This window comes from Xiphophorus maculatus, chromosome 10 (assembly GCF_002775205.1).
Source record: "Xiphophorus maculatus strain JP 163 A chromosome 10, X_maculatus-5.0-male, whole genome shotgun sequence".
Classification (NCBI taxonomy): Eukaryota; Metazoa; Chordata; class Actinopteri; order Cyprinodontiformes; family Poeciliidae; genus Xiphophorus; species Xiphophorus maculatus.
The window spans coordinates 18851513-18867100 of NC_036452.1; the positions used below are offsets into that span (position 1 = coordinate 18851513).

General features: G+C 40.6%; 1 protein-coding gene across 1 annotated transcript in view; it reads right to left on the reverse strand.

The window, feature by feature from the left end:
• The window catches only part of LOC102234985 (dynein heavy chain 9, axonemal), a 162541-nt gene that overhangs the window by 113735 nt on the left and 33218 nt on the right, over positions 1-15588 (reverse strand). The window contains exons 26-34 of the mRNA XM_005809964.3: positions 15278-15555; positions 13882-14012; positions 13646-13772; positions 13093-13245; positions 12503-12628; positions 9590-9829; positions 9218-9378; positions 3566-3722; positions 2152-2256 (exon numbers count right to left, since the gene is read on the reverse strand). Of these exons, the coding sequence (XP_005810021.3) occupies positions 2152-2256; positions 3566-3722; positions 9218-9378; positions 9590-9829; positions 12503-12628; positions 13093-13245; positions 13646-13772; positions 13882-14012; positions 15278-15555 (1478 nt within the window). The remainder of the gene's footprint in view (positions 1-2151; positions 2257-3565; positions 3723-9217; positions 9379-9589; positions 9830-12502; positions 12629-13092; positions 13246-13645; positions 13773-13881; positions 14013-15277; positions 15556-15588) is intronic.

The window sequence follows — 15588 nt, forward strand, 5'->3', positions numbered from 1 at the left end:
CAAGAGCTGCAGTTAGGAGATGCTCTGATTCAGTTGCCCAGACATTATAGTGTATCCTTTATAAGACTCGCCTATTTTCTTTTGACAGCAAAAGTTTTCTTGCTGCCTAATATATCCCACCAACTAGGTGTTATGACCTAGTCGCATGTAAGATTTGTGTAAGTCACAATCGGCAGTCCAGGTTTGTGGAGATTGTTATAAGAGGCAGAACCTCTCCAATTTATCTTCATGAAGTCATGTCTGGCTGCCTTCTGTTTGCCTGTGTTGGTCCCACGTCGAAGCGGTCCCACCACCTGTTCTAGACGCCCCGAGCAGCAGTGGACTTTGGCCCCGTGCAATATTCGCTGCCCCCCATTTTCAAGCGATGGATTAGGTGTGTGCTCGCCGAGGAGAAATGACTCTACGTTGGCTCCACTGAGGAAGGCTGAGTGCCGGAACGGGCCGCCAGCTGTCACAGCGCGAATTTGATGCTCCTCTGTTCTCAAGGTCTGCTCTTCCACGTCTAAGCCAACGTGATTTATTATTTATTGCACCCTGCAACACCTATTCATTCTTCTGGCACTTTAAAATTCTCTAAGTACTGTGGACTTCCCCAGCTTACGGAGAAAGACCGCTTGACTTTCATCTCTGCTTAAGAGAGACGGAGAGAAGGGCAAAGAAGTGACTGTTAGGTCTGGCGGTGAATAACAATGCTTTAGGAAGCCATCTCCATTATCTGCACTATTATTATTGCAATCAACATTATCAACTGTACATGGTTTGCTATGACAGTGCTGCACATATTTACAGATAGCGTTGAAGGTAACTGCATGCTTGATTTGAAGACACCAGAGAACCTTATGAAGCCACGGGGATGATCTAATCGATGCATTGCAAGATAACAAAGAAGCTAACTTCTGCTGAAAAACACGAAATGTGGCTGGTTGCAAAAATCTCCAGAGGTCATACAGAAAATCCAGCACACTGCCTGAGAGTCTTTATTTTACAAATATGTAGTGGCATTCCGCGCTTCATTTAATGAAACCTTGTAATATTAGTTGTGTTGCACTATTTAAATTGTTCTTGCTCAATTTGGTTATCGAGTACAGCTGTTAGTTTGTGTATTTTGCCATTAAGCCCTGATTGCTTTGTAGAAATTTTGCTCCAATTGCTGATGTTGAAGGAATACAGTGTCTGGCAAAAGTCCTAATAACACTTGTTTCAACTTCTTGCCCCATTGCAGCTGCAAACATCAATGTTTTTATTGGATCTTTATTTAAAAATTAAAAAAAAAAAAAACGGTGCAAAGCAGTGCTTGATTGTTGGATTAAAAGAAAGTAATGCAGAATTTTCTATATTTTTACAAATAAAAATCTGCACAATGTAGTTTCTACTTATATTCAGTCCTTCCAACCGGCCAAGTAAATGCTTTATAAAAGCTCCTTTTAAAAAGTATGAAGATAAGTAGGCATTTATTTTGCAGTTCTGCACATCTAAAGACTTACATTTCTAATCATTCATTTTACTGTCTGGGAATCGGTTTTAAGTTATGTAACAGATTAGATCTGGACTTTAACTAACCACTGCAACACATAAATATGGCTGCATGTTTAAGGTAAGACGAACCTCGACACGAAGGTGAGGTCCAACACAGCCTCTAAAAGGTTTTCTTCCAGGATTGTCCCATGTTTAGGAATGGTGTGTTCAGGGTGATTTGAAGAGTTAGTTCATTCCAGAAGTAGCAGGGCTTTTTATGCTGACCAAAAGAAAAGCGATCTGTTTTGACCACAGCAAAGTCTTCCATGTTTGACTAAAAGACTTGTTAACTGGTTCTTCCACCTGAGCTGTGGCTCTCTGCAGCTCCTTCAAAGTTACTACACTTTGTTAGTGTACTTTTAAGTTACTTGTGAAGACCAGGGAACATTATTTTAAGAGTACTATATATATTACCTTAATCTTGGTGTAAATACTTTCAATATACTATGTAAGGTTGTGGACAAAGAACAAAGCAGTTCATCCTAAGCGGCAACAAAGTTGACCTTCTCAAGCTTCAGGGTTTAGTCTTCAGTTAAGTTCAGTTTGGTGGGGCTTATTTAAAACCCAGCAAATGTGCTGCACTTTTTACCTCATGTAAAAGTAACCAAAGGTGAAACAAGGTAGTGTTGTTCTTACCTGGACTGCTACAACAGACAGCACCTCCACAGAGATCCTGTTAAACTCGTCAAAGCAGCCCCATGCCCCCGTCTGAGCCAGGCCTTTGTAGATGTTCCCACAGGACTGGTGGACAGACAGAGACACGAGTAAGATGGACATGTCGAGTAGGCGAGTGAGCCACTTGCAGACTCAAAAGGCATAGAAAACTTCTGAGAAAAGGCTGAAGAAAAAAATCTTTGTGAGCAGTCTGTTTTGATCTTGGTGGAATAGTAAATGAGACTCACAGAAATATTATTGTTAAGTTTCAGAAATGCATGTGGACACTGGACACAAGACTGCTTTAAACGAATCCAAAACTTTACTCTTGACCTGCCTACTGGGTTACCTGGTTTCAAGAATTCTGTTTGTCCACTAGTCAAAGAAGTAGGAATACATTTCGCTTGGTATATTTTTCTTCTGCTAACCTAGGGGTATTTTCTTAAAATTTGTAGTTTTTTTGCTTGCTTGTTTTCATAGCAGCCATGGAGATAAATTGGGTAATTTCACTCAGCTTGGAACCCTCCAAAACACTTTTGGCCAGACCTTTGACTGATAAGACCTGTGGTGAAGTGGACAGAGGAACATTTATAATTCAACCGAGGATGTGTAGCAAACCATCTACACAGCAGCGTGAAAAGAAGGCTGATCCATATATAAAAAAAAACACCTCACAATAATAAAACCAGACACTGAAAGCAAAAACGATAACTAGAACGTCTACCACTCACATTTTCTCTTGCCTCTGAATTCAACATGAGAGAAAGTGAGCAACCCTTCAGAGACCACCTGGACTTAGAAGGAGCATGCAGCCGACTGTTGTCTTTGATTACAGAGCAAAGCTAAGCTTGTGATGCAAACCAGAGTCGACTGTAGGACTAATCTAACTGCTGTGTGTCTGTGCATAACTAAAAACGACAAACAGTGCGAGGTTCTGAGTCTAGCTTCTCATGTGGTCTTCCTGGAGTACATTAGCACTTCTCTCCACTGACAACCTGCTGTACAATGCGCAGCTTGGGGTGGGTGGTATGTGCCTCTGCACTGCTACGATACCCCCATCTGAGGGAGGTCGGAGCGTATGCATCTTCCCTAGCCATTCAATCTGTGGTGGGTGTGCGATAAAACACATTAAAGACATAATAAAAGCCAAAGAAGGCTGGGGGTACATGAAGCTTTTTGCAAAGAAATCATAACATGGTGCAATTTAATAATACCTCCTAAGAAAGCAGCAACTGAACTGTAAAAAAGGATTTAGAAAAGGGTGTAAAGATAACTTTAATCACAAATACATAGCATTTCGCTGACAATGGTCAGGAAGCAAATCAACATGCAAAACGCATGCTCCTATGAATGCACGTGCACAAGAAATGCAAATCCATGGCTTGTGTTTGCTCACCTTGTAGTCCATCTGCTCAGAGCAGTTGAACACGTACACCATGACGCCGAGGGCCCGTCCCAAATCTTTGGTCGTCTCAGTCTTCCCTGTGCCTGCAGGCCCAGCTGGTGCTCCACTCATGGTCAGGTGGAGGGACTGAGTCAAAGTGATGTAACATCTAAATTTAGAGGAGATGCATGCAAAACCGTGACTGATAAGTGAATCATCCCAAACTCAGAGACATGCGTAGAAATGCTACTCATTCAGTTGAGATTTCTTTAGAAGTCTGGAAGTACTCACACCCTATGAACTTACATTTTGTACTGATGCTTCATGTGCCTGATCAACTTATAGCAGAGCGTAACGATTCAAAGGGGAAAAAAAACAAAAAACACATGGCTTCTCTACAAATAAAAATCTGAAAAGTGAGGCCTTAAAATAGACAATGATTGAAACACTCCAGAAATCTACCCTAAATGGAAGACTGGCAAGAAGAAAGCAGGTGTTGAAAAAAAGCCATTAGAAATCATATTTACAGTTTAGCACCAGCCCTGTAGACGACACAACAGATCTACAAAAGGTGTTCTGAAAACAAAACTTAACTTTTCGAGAAGAGACACACAGAACTTCACCCTAGACAAAGCAACCCCATTTTGAAACATAGTAGTGGCGGCAAGTTGTTGAGATGCTCTTCTTCCAGAGGGACAGGGGAAGTTGGTCAGGGCTGATCTAAAGGGAACTCCTTGATAGTTACTCTTTGATACACAATTGTTTTTTTTTTTTAGATATCTTAAACTGTAAAGGAATAGAAACAAGCACTGTGCCATTGGAGCATTGTGCCAGTAGGAGGCCCTTCCCACTTAATAAAAAAAATTGAAAAACACTTTTTGCTCTGCTTTTTGATTTGAAAGTGACTGAACTGAGGCAAAACTGGAAAACATTTTTCATTTTGAAGGAATTAACGACATCGCTCTTTATACTCGCCAAATAATTCTTTCCAAGCGTTTATCCACATTCCTGTAGACTATTGGCTGAAAGTCCACATTGAATATTTCTGAATTTTGACTGTTACCCATTCATGAAGCATCAACAACTTGGCAATAACAACCTGAGTTAGGAGCAGCTTCTTTCTCCATCTGGGCTTTGAGAGATCTGGTTGTGGAGATATTTAAGCCAAGTCGAATGTGTCGCATCTGTTATGCAGCTCACCCTCATGGGAGAGATGTCCTGGTACAGCGCATACGTCAGAACTACCTGGTCTAAGACCCGCTAGGACTCACTGCTCACTCAGAAACAGCTGATCAAAGCTTACAGAAGAACCCAGAGACAGACCGACGGCTCTCTGGGCTCTGCCCACAATTGATTGACAAGAAGGTGTTGAGTCATGTCTTTCACTTTGCCCATCTGCGCAGTCATACCAACACTCAATAAGTCTCATCTGAAATCAGATGGTGTGTTCAACCAAGCAGCAGCAGCTTCCTCCTTTTTCAAATACTTAAAATATGGAACGTTGGCTAAACTAGCTCGGTGTCAAACGTATTAAGCAACATCTACCATAGAATGTCTCCTGTGCACTAACCATGGATTGAATCAGGACGCCGCTATGCACTAGAATTTTATACCATGCTAGTATGTCTTTACCTACGTGGGTATCCCGTTTCACATCTCAAATACAAGACTACCAAAGACCAATGGCACTGCCAAGATGACTCTCTTGTCACAACTCTGATAAATCACACTTTTAAAAGTCTGAATGTTCACCAAACTCAAGAAGTCTCTTACTCCATCACTTGGACAATTACAGATTCAGAAGTGTCTGTAATTCGGTAATGTTTGATATTTTAACAAAGAACAGGGATTTGGAAAGCTCAGGGTTTTTTTATTTTTTTTGGTTTGTAACCAATGAAACTCTCTGTGTAGTCGAGTTACCCCATAGTCATTACAGTTACTAGCTTGCAGCACTGAATATTTAATTAAAAAGCAGAAAATGATAAAAGAAAACTTTTTGAACGCTATTATCTATTGTTTATGTTTAAGGAAATGCATATTGGTGTTCACTGCTGAGTCATTAGATGAGGTTTTTATCACATCCACACCATGACAGGTTTTATCTTTTCTTTTTTTTTACATTTCTCTGTTTTTGTTTATTGTAAGTCAGGTTTGGTAAAACTGCATCTGGCACAAAAGGCTTGTTAGCGAAGTATACCATACACTGACAAGAGAAACCTTAATAATCATGTTCTCTATGTTTTGAATTATCAGTTGAATCCTGGAAACTGCAGAGCTTTGCAACAGGGACTGCCCTCTGTCACACACACACACACACACACACACACACACACACACACACACACACACACACACACACACACACACACACACACACACACACACACACACACACACACACACACACACACACACACACACACACACACATTGTGACACTCCCTGTGCTCTAAATCTAAAAAAACCCCAAAAGATTAATTCTAACAGATGTGATTTTAAAGACTGTCTTTAAAACAGGAAAAAGTACAGAGTTAATGTTAAATAGTTTATTATAAACCGTGTCCATTTAATTGAGATGAGTGGACAGAAAAATATCCTGTTCAGATAAAACATTTTAAAGACAAAACAATACAAACAAAAAAAATTTAGTTCTAATGTCTCAAGTGAAGGAATGAAAGAGACGATGTTTTGGTCCATTTTGGTTTAATTAAAATTCTCTGTTCTACAACTTGGCAGATATTACTGTAAGTCTGCATTTTCAGTGATGCTAAGAGAGCGTCGCCAGGTCCAGGGCTGACACCGTCTCATAATCAGGTCTCACATCGTCTTTGGGTCAGCACAATCACTATTATATGACAGTAAAATCTGCTCCTGTGATTTTACTGTCCCTTGATTAATACAACCACTGAATGCTTCACCCGCAGAATCTGTCAGAACTGAAAGCGAACAGTGTGTCCATTTACTCTCATTGAAAAGCAGCAGTGAGGTGATGGGGACAATAAGACCTTTATTGATCAGGCCAATAAACACAATGGTTTTCCTCTAATATCAATAGAGTCATGCTTTTACTAACCCCCTGTTAATGGATGATGTATGGGGGAGGGAAATATTGGAAAGCATAACAAGAGACAGGAGCTCAGAGAAGACAAATGATCCCATCTGTATACAGTGCATCATCCAGATACCAGTGCCAAGAGGCTTTATGGGCATCCATTGAAATCTGTCCAAAAACCTCACAATGAGTTGTCAGGATGGCTGGATGAGGATGTGCTGTGCAGAGTAAGTGAAGCCAGATTGGATATGTGACAAAGAAACGTAACTAGGCTGTGACAAGGTGACTTGTTTTATTACAGTGCCTTTAAAAGTAACTGCGATAAATCAGTATTCTGGCTAGACTCATTCTTCTTTCATTCCTCTTTGTCACTCTGCGTGTATGAGCTGGAAATGGAAACATTTCAGACATTTTGAAAAATGATCAGGAGACGATGCAGCAAATATTGAGTGAAGGCTGACGTTATGCTAATAGAATTATGCTCCGTTAACGATTAGCTTAAATTATTTTTGCCCTAATTACTCTTTCACAGAATAATACGTTGGCTACATCCCTCTTGTTGAAGCTAGGGAAAAACTGGAAGATTCTTCAGTACATAAATGAGCTTGGTTTAATATTTTATTGTATTTTAGTTTAAGCAAAAAACAGTCATAACAATGCTATAGTTTGATTTTTCCCCTCTCCCCAAAGTCTTCAATGCTTCTATTTGAGTTTTACAAAGTAGATATGTGTTTAAAAAACTACAAACTATAACAATTGTGCAATTCAGGTTTACAAATCATAAAAACCAAAAAGCTGAGAACATTTCAAATTTCAATCAAAGTGATGTTGCACTGATTTCAAACGGAATTAGGTCCGTGAAACGTTTTCTTTTTTTTCTTAGTGACTGCATAACAAAAGGTGCATTGCAATATCATCCACCAAATCCTTCTTTATCCGTTTTCTCAAAGCAAGAACTAAAGGATTTGAACACCTTGCTTCCTTGTTCCTGGTACATTGTTGCAATAAAACCCAGCAGCAAATTGTGTAGTGCAGTGAGGGCATGCACCATATGGTGAAGTCCTGCTACTCGTCTGCTGAAGTGACCATCAAAGCCCATTGTTTCCGCTTTGTTCAGGCTTCAAAGGGACCACTGGTCAGCCAGGAAACAAATTCAAACGCTACTGTTTGCCAAAGATGTCCGGGAGACGGGTATTCATCTCTGTGTAGTGTCCTGGACCTCCTGCAGAAATGTGCGTGTGAACAAACAAGCTATTGGCTACATGCCCACTGTGACTTGTTCTGAGTGGTTTGGTGCATACAGATTTAACTTCAAGCATCTTTGCTTGGAGACATTATCGGACTAGAAACTTAACATTTTCTGACAGCTGCCTATTTTACTGCCTGACAGAAATGTTGGCTGCATAGTTAAATGTTTAATAGACAAAAGTTTAACAAGACCTCGTGGGGCAAAATCTTGTTAATAAATACAAACATTTGAAGTGATCTGTTGGAATAAGTAATCTGTTGAGTCAGATGGTGCAGATGGTCAGCCATCTTTAGTTCAAAATCTAAATCACTAAAATTGATCAGAACTGAACTGCATAAAAATACAGTGATTTCGAGAGGTCAAACCGATTTTTCGTATTTGTGGCATAAATTTGAAAACCAGGTAGTGAAAAACAAATTTGTTGCATTTATTTATTTTTCAAAATAATAAATAAAATATATGCTACTCAACAGGATATCAGTGTCAGTGTTAGTCTGGTCATTGCATTCCTACACAATAATCTCCCCTCAGTGCGCCGACTGGGCTTTCTCCCATAGAGCTGGATTTTTCCTGTAGAATCTGTGAATGATGACGTCAATTTTTTACTCTATTTTAGAATTGTAGTCTGAATGTAGCTTAGCAAAGGCAGAAGAGGAAGTGAACAAAGCCATTCAGTCCATGTTGGTCACGGTTCCACATGTTGAATTAACATCAACAGCCGCCTTGTTTGGCTCTGCTCTTCTGTCTTCACAATGGGGGATGTTTGTTTACAGTGCAGGCAATTTCCAGTAAGTGTCAACACATCAAACTGGCACATTACATATGTTACGGCCAAACATTAGCGATTGGGTACAATTTAAAACTTCAGCATAGTCCTTGCCTCCAGCAAGCAATTATTTCTCCACAGCCTAAACCAGGGGTGCCCAAAGTTGGTCCCCGAGGGCCGGCATCCGGCATGTTTTAGTTCTCTCCCTGGATCCAATGATGGCTCGTTAGAAGGCCTAAGTAGAACACTGACATGCTGAAAAGATTGTTACTACCACCAGGGACAGGACTAAAGCATGCAGGATGCCAGCCCTCGAGGACCGACTTTGGACTCCCTTGACCTAGAGTCCAGACTCTCTGTACGAAGCAAAACGTAGAACAAGGGGCTTGTTTTTACCAGGCTATGTCAGTGTATGTGAACAGTCTGATCATCAAAAGATTGAACTTTTTTCAACCGTGAATCCATCTAAAGTTCAGAGCAAGGCTGAGATCTTCAGCTGTACTGCAATTCTAACACTTTTCTCATTGTCAACAGTCAGAAACAGAGAAAAGAAACAAAACCATCGTGATTTGCCAAGGATGGGGGGTAGGGTTATACCTGTCTGTTAGAGGAGTTATGACCAGTCGTGGCGTGTTGCCCAGATATTCATACGAGTAGAGAAACTGGGCATCACAGATGTTGGCAAAGCAGTGCCTGTCCCTCTCGTCCCAGCGATGTCTCAGCTGAGAGAGCCACACAAAGGCCTGGGAATTCTCCACCTTCAAAGAGGAGACAAGAAGAAGAAAGTTTCCAGAAGCTGCCAACACTTGAGATGAGCCCAAAATAATCTGTGCATTTCCACCCTCTAATTATGCTAATGTCTTGTCTGAATATCTTGAATATATTACTTACTAGTAATAGCCTCTCAAGAAAGCGAGGCAGCTTACAGCAATGTGTGCTTGCCAGATTTATGCCCCGGGCTGTTCTCACCTTCTGACTGATCATCTTGGCCACCACATCTCTGGCGTGGACGTCGATGGTGCAGATGGTCATAACTTTCTGCCTGTCACCAGGTGTGAGCTGGCCAATCAGCATGGAGATGAGCGTGTTGAGCTGGGATACCTGCTTCCTGTAGTACTCCTTCATGGAGTTGTCGTAGCCTTCCTCGAGACGGGCAAAAGCCATGTTCACATCGGAAGTCCACCAGATCTGAGTGCAGGTCAGTGCAACCTGGATGGAGATTTTAAGACATTGGAGGAATCAGAGGAGAGGATATTAAGCAGATAAAGTCAGATTTATGTACATACATTTATCCACTAGGGTTCATACTGATTCCCAAAGAGGAAAAACAAACCAGTATTTCCATATTTCATGGGAAGAAATGCTTCTGAATTGGGATATAAAAAGCCAAAAGCTGTAATGTTTGGACTAAGATGTAAGGCAGGGGTTCACAAACTTTTCCATGCCAGGGATCTCCCCAAATAGCAGTTGCTTCTGGCTGTGGACCCTCATTGCAAATCCACAGACACCACAAAATATGTAAAGCAACATTGACTTCTGGTCTCTTTCCTCTCTCTTTTAAACTCCGTTTATTCACTTAGCATAAACACTTTTTGACGGTTCCTTCTGCATTTTCAATGTCAAACACTTTTCCATTTTGTAATTGCTACGCTAGTTTGATGGCCCCATTTTGAAAAAAAATGTGTACGGTACTGTGGCATCTGCAAATGAATGCAGTGAATCTGTATTGTGGCTGCAGTCTGAGAAATAACAAATTTGGTGTTTATATGTTTATATAATTGGTGCAGAAGCCTCATACTTCCTTTGTGATCCCAAATGATGGGGTGTAAACGTTTTAAGAAAACTTACTTTTGACAAAAAACACAAAATCATATTCCATACTGAATCCTTGAGTGCAGAAACAAAAATGGTTCCCATTTTTCTTTCTTTGCAATATACCTTAACATTTTACACATTGGACAAAATAGCCTGTCCAATGTGTAAAACCTTACAGAGTTTCAGTATAATGTATAATTTTCAGGTAAAAACAAACATGAATCAGGCAATGCACTGTTTATGCCCCCTATGGTTCCTGCATGCAAAATTACAAGAATAGTATCAAACACTTTTTGCATCTGTAAAGTTTTTCATTTTCTAAAGGACACTTTTGAATAGCTCTGCTGGGGTTTGGAAAAAGCTTTGGGGAATAATAGACTAAAGGGATCAAAACAACTTAATTGCATCTAAAAATAAATGCTATTGAGCCTAATGAGTTTATGGGAATTGGGGAATAGATTGTCTAAACAAAAACAATATTTTTAATTGCTGTTCTGCATGGGTTTAAATATTTAAGCAACCATAAAATGAAAACCACACCAAGTTTTTTTAAGTTTATGCATCTAAATGCTTTATCACCAAAGCACAAAATAATTGTTATTGAAAAAGTTCTAATGGAGTACAGATGTCCTAAACACACCATATACTTATTTTGACTCATCACTTTAACTCAGCTGGAAGAAAAAAAAAAGTCAGCAGAATTTATTAGCTGTGTTTGTAAATCATTCTTGAGATAAAGGAAAATCTACTCTGACATAAAAAGTGGTGAAGACTCAGGAGCAATGGTGTGATTTAGAAGTAATTTGGTGCATATGATGATATGTATGTTAATAAAAGCATTTTCAAGAAGCTGGAATGTCTACAGCTCCCCCTAGAGGGCATGAGTGGTTGCACCGTGGGTCACCTTGGACAATCAAAGCAGTGATTAAAGGACACAGAAGGTTCAGCATAAATGCACTAGACATTATTACCGGCATCTGAAGGAGTTTGAGAGGTGTTACAATTTGGAGGAGGGCCTTAAAGATGTCACAGTGATCCAATGGTGGAAGTGGTTAACAACTAAGGTTGACACATATAATGTAAGGGCTCTACTCGCTCAAGACAGACAACAGCATAGGAAGATCAACTAATGTTTTATCCACATGAAATAAGTATTTGCAATTCAGACAGTTATTAGACTGTTTTCAACATGTTGTTCAGCAACGTTTCTCAATAACGTTTCTCAATGGCTACCAGTTCAATGTGGTATCGTACGCTGCCAAAGGCCGCTAGATATGGAGTGGTGCCTTCATGGAGGCATGAACCGATGGCTGGCAGACACAGTGCCACTGATGATTATGAGATCCATGTAGGGCGGCACTGATGTAGAATGTAAAGTTAATCTTGCCAATGTTTTAAAGGCACAAAAACAAATCCAGGCTTCACAGCATGGGGTATGACTGTAGGACAGCACTGGTAATGAGTCGGGTGAACTCAACCAGTGACGTCCTGTGTCCATCTGTCTAAACCCTGCCTTATGTTGCAGGCAACCCAGTTCTCTTATGTTTGCCAAGTTAAGCGATGGGAAATCAGTTCATTCATCAAGTGTCACCCGTAGTCGTTTTGCCAGATCTCAAAGGCCAGTTCCAACACCTGGGGGCTGACTTGTAAGTTGGGACTGTGTTTTGTGCCAGATAGCTGCTTGTATCCAAGCCAGAGGGAATGTCAGAGCCATGGAACCAGGACTTCACCCCTACTGTCTTGCTTACAATGTCCTTGCATACATCACTGTTAACTGGTGTCAGTTGTAGGGATGTACATTATTATAAAAACTTAACATTGTGATATAACTCTCAATAAAGTTATAACAATGTCACCTGTTGATGGTGCATATTGTCCTCACTTTTTCTTCAGAAAGTCCAAACCTCTCTCTCTAAGCTTCATTGCATTTTAATCTAATGCACCTGAGGTTTTATTGCCTTCCAAATGCTTTATCCAAGCAATTTTAGTGGTTGCAATGCTCCACACATCCATTAACAACTGCTGTGATCAGTATTATTTATTTGTTCATTTACTGAGCCCGTTCACCTGAGCTGGGTAGTCAAACAACCATTGCTCTCTGGGTTTGTCCTCATAAGCCGCCACTGCCTCGGTCATTTCATGACGAACAGTTGAGCGCATGGTATCCAGGACCCGGTTCAACCATATTTCCACCTAAAATGAGACAGAAGAACAAACCGGTCCACAAATTCAAACATTAACACGTTTGTTAAATGAATAAAAGGAGACTGTCTTGTCACTGGCCCCTAATGAGGTCATTTATAAGCGTTCAAGTGGACATAGGATCAGGCAGCTACTGTAGCATGTAATGGAAAATTAATGATGTTATGTGTTTTAATATGCAAAACCTCAGGGGCAAAGACAGAATCAGTTTAATTTGTCTGCTTTATTACATGCAGTGATATCAGTCTCTGATATCTGTATATTTCCTCTGTTCTCTTCAGAGGAAATGGCAGGTAAGTGAATTTTCCCATCTATTATATTTATCCTTGACAGCTCTCGTGTCACAATCAGGGTAACGAATACAGACAATAAATGTCCCCAGCATTTAGATAAATACATAAGCTATGGCACCATAATTTCAATAGCATGAATAAAAGATAGCTGGACTATTTTACCTGTCCGGAGCAGTCGCAGGCCTGATTAAAAGGGACATACTCGTCTTCTTTGCTGTACATGCCCACGGCAGCCTGGGAAGGATTTCCCTCTTTATCTGCTTCAAACTGCATCTTAGCCATGTTGTCAAACAGCTTAGATAGATGCTTCTGGACCTGAGCAAACACACCGGCACAATAAACTCCGGCTTGATTTACACCCAACTCACACTCTGTTTATTTTTGCAGCCTCATGTATAAATGCATCGGTTCAGCGAACGTAAGGGAAGGGCACGGCCCGTATTCTGCTCCATGCCTGCTTAGTTTCTCTAAGAGAAAACTACGGCCACATTCTTAGCCATTTTGTTTTTTTCCCTGTGAGGTGAGAATATATAACATAATGTCCAGATGTGGATGGTGGAAGCAATCTGCACACCTGTGAGCAACATTGCCCCTGTGTGGACACTGAATGTATTTACAAGTACCAGCAGGAGTGGATACAGAGTGCCATGCATGTTTTTAAAATGAAACTCCAAGAAGACATGAAAGCAGTTTTTTGTCTTTTTAAACAAACAACCTGGTGAGGGTTGGTCCCATTAGACAGGATGTCCAATAAATCAGCAGAAGAAATGAAGTAGAATCTTGGAAAAGTGAGTCGCTTGGTGTCCAGATACTCTGCCAGAGCTTTTTCACACAGAGAGAGTCTGAAGATAAAAAAAAAAAAATAACAGGTTCTCAGTCAATGTTTGTGTGTAAGGACTATAAATGCCAACCGTGTATACACACTTTCAAATATTCCTTCGTCTCTCTCACCTGCTCTGAATGTCCTCCAGTTTACCAAACAGACCAGGCTTATTGGTGGCCTCCACCACATTAGGCGTCTGACGCACAGAGTTTGCCAGCTCTTTGAAATCAGCATCAATCCCTTCAAAGCGCCTGGAGTCCTGCAACGGATTTCACCAGAGAACAAGGCAAAAGGATTTCAGGCCCAAAAAAAAAACAAAAGACAAGGGAACCTCAAGAAGCAAACATCTGGGTTGAAACAATCTCTACAGAGGTGGCAACTAAAAAGTTGTGTAATCTCAGCTCCTAAACTAAGAAGAAAGACGAACTAATGAGGACTCTTGGATCATACTGTGATGGCAAAAGCTGCAGACTAACACACACAAGAGCTTAAAAAAGATGTGAAGAACCTTTCTTAAGTGTCCATACCCCAAGAACTTTTCACAGATTGTCACATTACAACCCAGATTTAAATGTGTTTAGTCTTTTCAAAGGTTTTTAAACAGATTAAGGACAAACACTTTTGCCAATTCTTTGCAAAATGGCTCAAACTCAGTCAGATTAGATAGAGAGCGTCTGAACTGCATCCTTCAGGACTTTTATCTTTCTCCTCTAATTCTAACACGTGAATATGTTTCATTTAGGCTATTTAACAAACTTCTATTTCAGGTTGTTGTCTTGCTAATAGATGAGCTTCCATCCCAGAGACTCAAGTTGTATATTCTCCAACAGGTTTACTCTGTATTTACCATCAGCTTTCTATCAACTGAATGTCATGATCGTGTGTCTAGAGGGAGAAGCAGTTTCTGTCACACAGAGGATTTTCCATGGAGGTCAAACTGTTTAGTTTTGCTCTTATCTGACCAAAGCAGCGTCCTCCACATTACAGCTGCGTCCTTGTTCCTTTATAAATGGCTTCCTTCTCTCCACTTTCAAATGACACTAATGAGTTCCAACACACTTCAGAAGCTTTCACATAACACCTGGACTTATACTGAGATCGACTTTGTTCACTAATTAGATTTCTTAATGCTTATGGTTGCACTGCATTGCATTTCGGGATATTAATGTAAACTGTGCCGAAGAGAAATGCATATCACTCTTTTTAGATTCTTATTAATAAAATGTTGAAAACCCCAGTATTACTTCTGTTGATTTGATAACTATACACTATTTTGCACTGGTTCATCACATTAAATCTTAAAGTACATTTTGCAGGGCACTATACAGAAATGTGTCAAAATAAAGTGTTTCTTTCCTTACCACTTAAAATCCACAAACATGGAACTGAATAATGCATTCTCAGGTTTAAATTATTCATTTTGATTACGTTTGCAGCTTGTGAATCATTTTGCCAAGCACTGTAGCCAACACATACAGAGTTGCAGGTAACTCTCCACGTGTGTAGACATGTTCAGCGTCTCACCTCAGGCAGCTGAGAACGAATGTCCTCGGAGCCGATGAAGATGCTCTCCAGGTGGGTCCAGGTCCGCTGCACCTCAAACCAGATGGAGATTACGGAGTCTGCCACAGAAAGCTTGCTCTGCCACGTGGACACTTCATCCAGGAAGTGGGCTATGTACTTTGAAGACATGAGGTTCTGGAGTTGAACCTGGTTATCTTCCAAGGTTTCGATTAGCTCCTCGTCTGTGCGGAGCAGAGGCACCTGGGTCCTGTGGTGGGGCTCGTACTGGAAGCGCATTCCTGGACAATGCGGAAACATGCGGTAAGATCCGG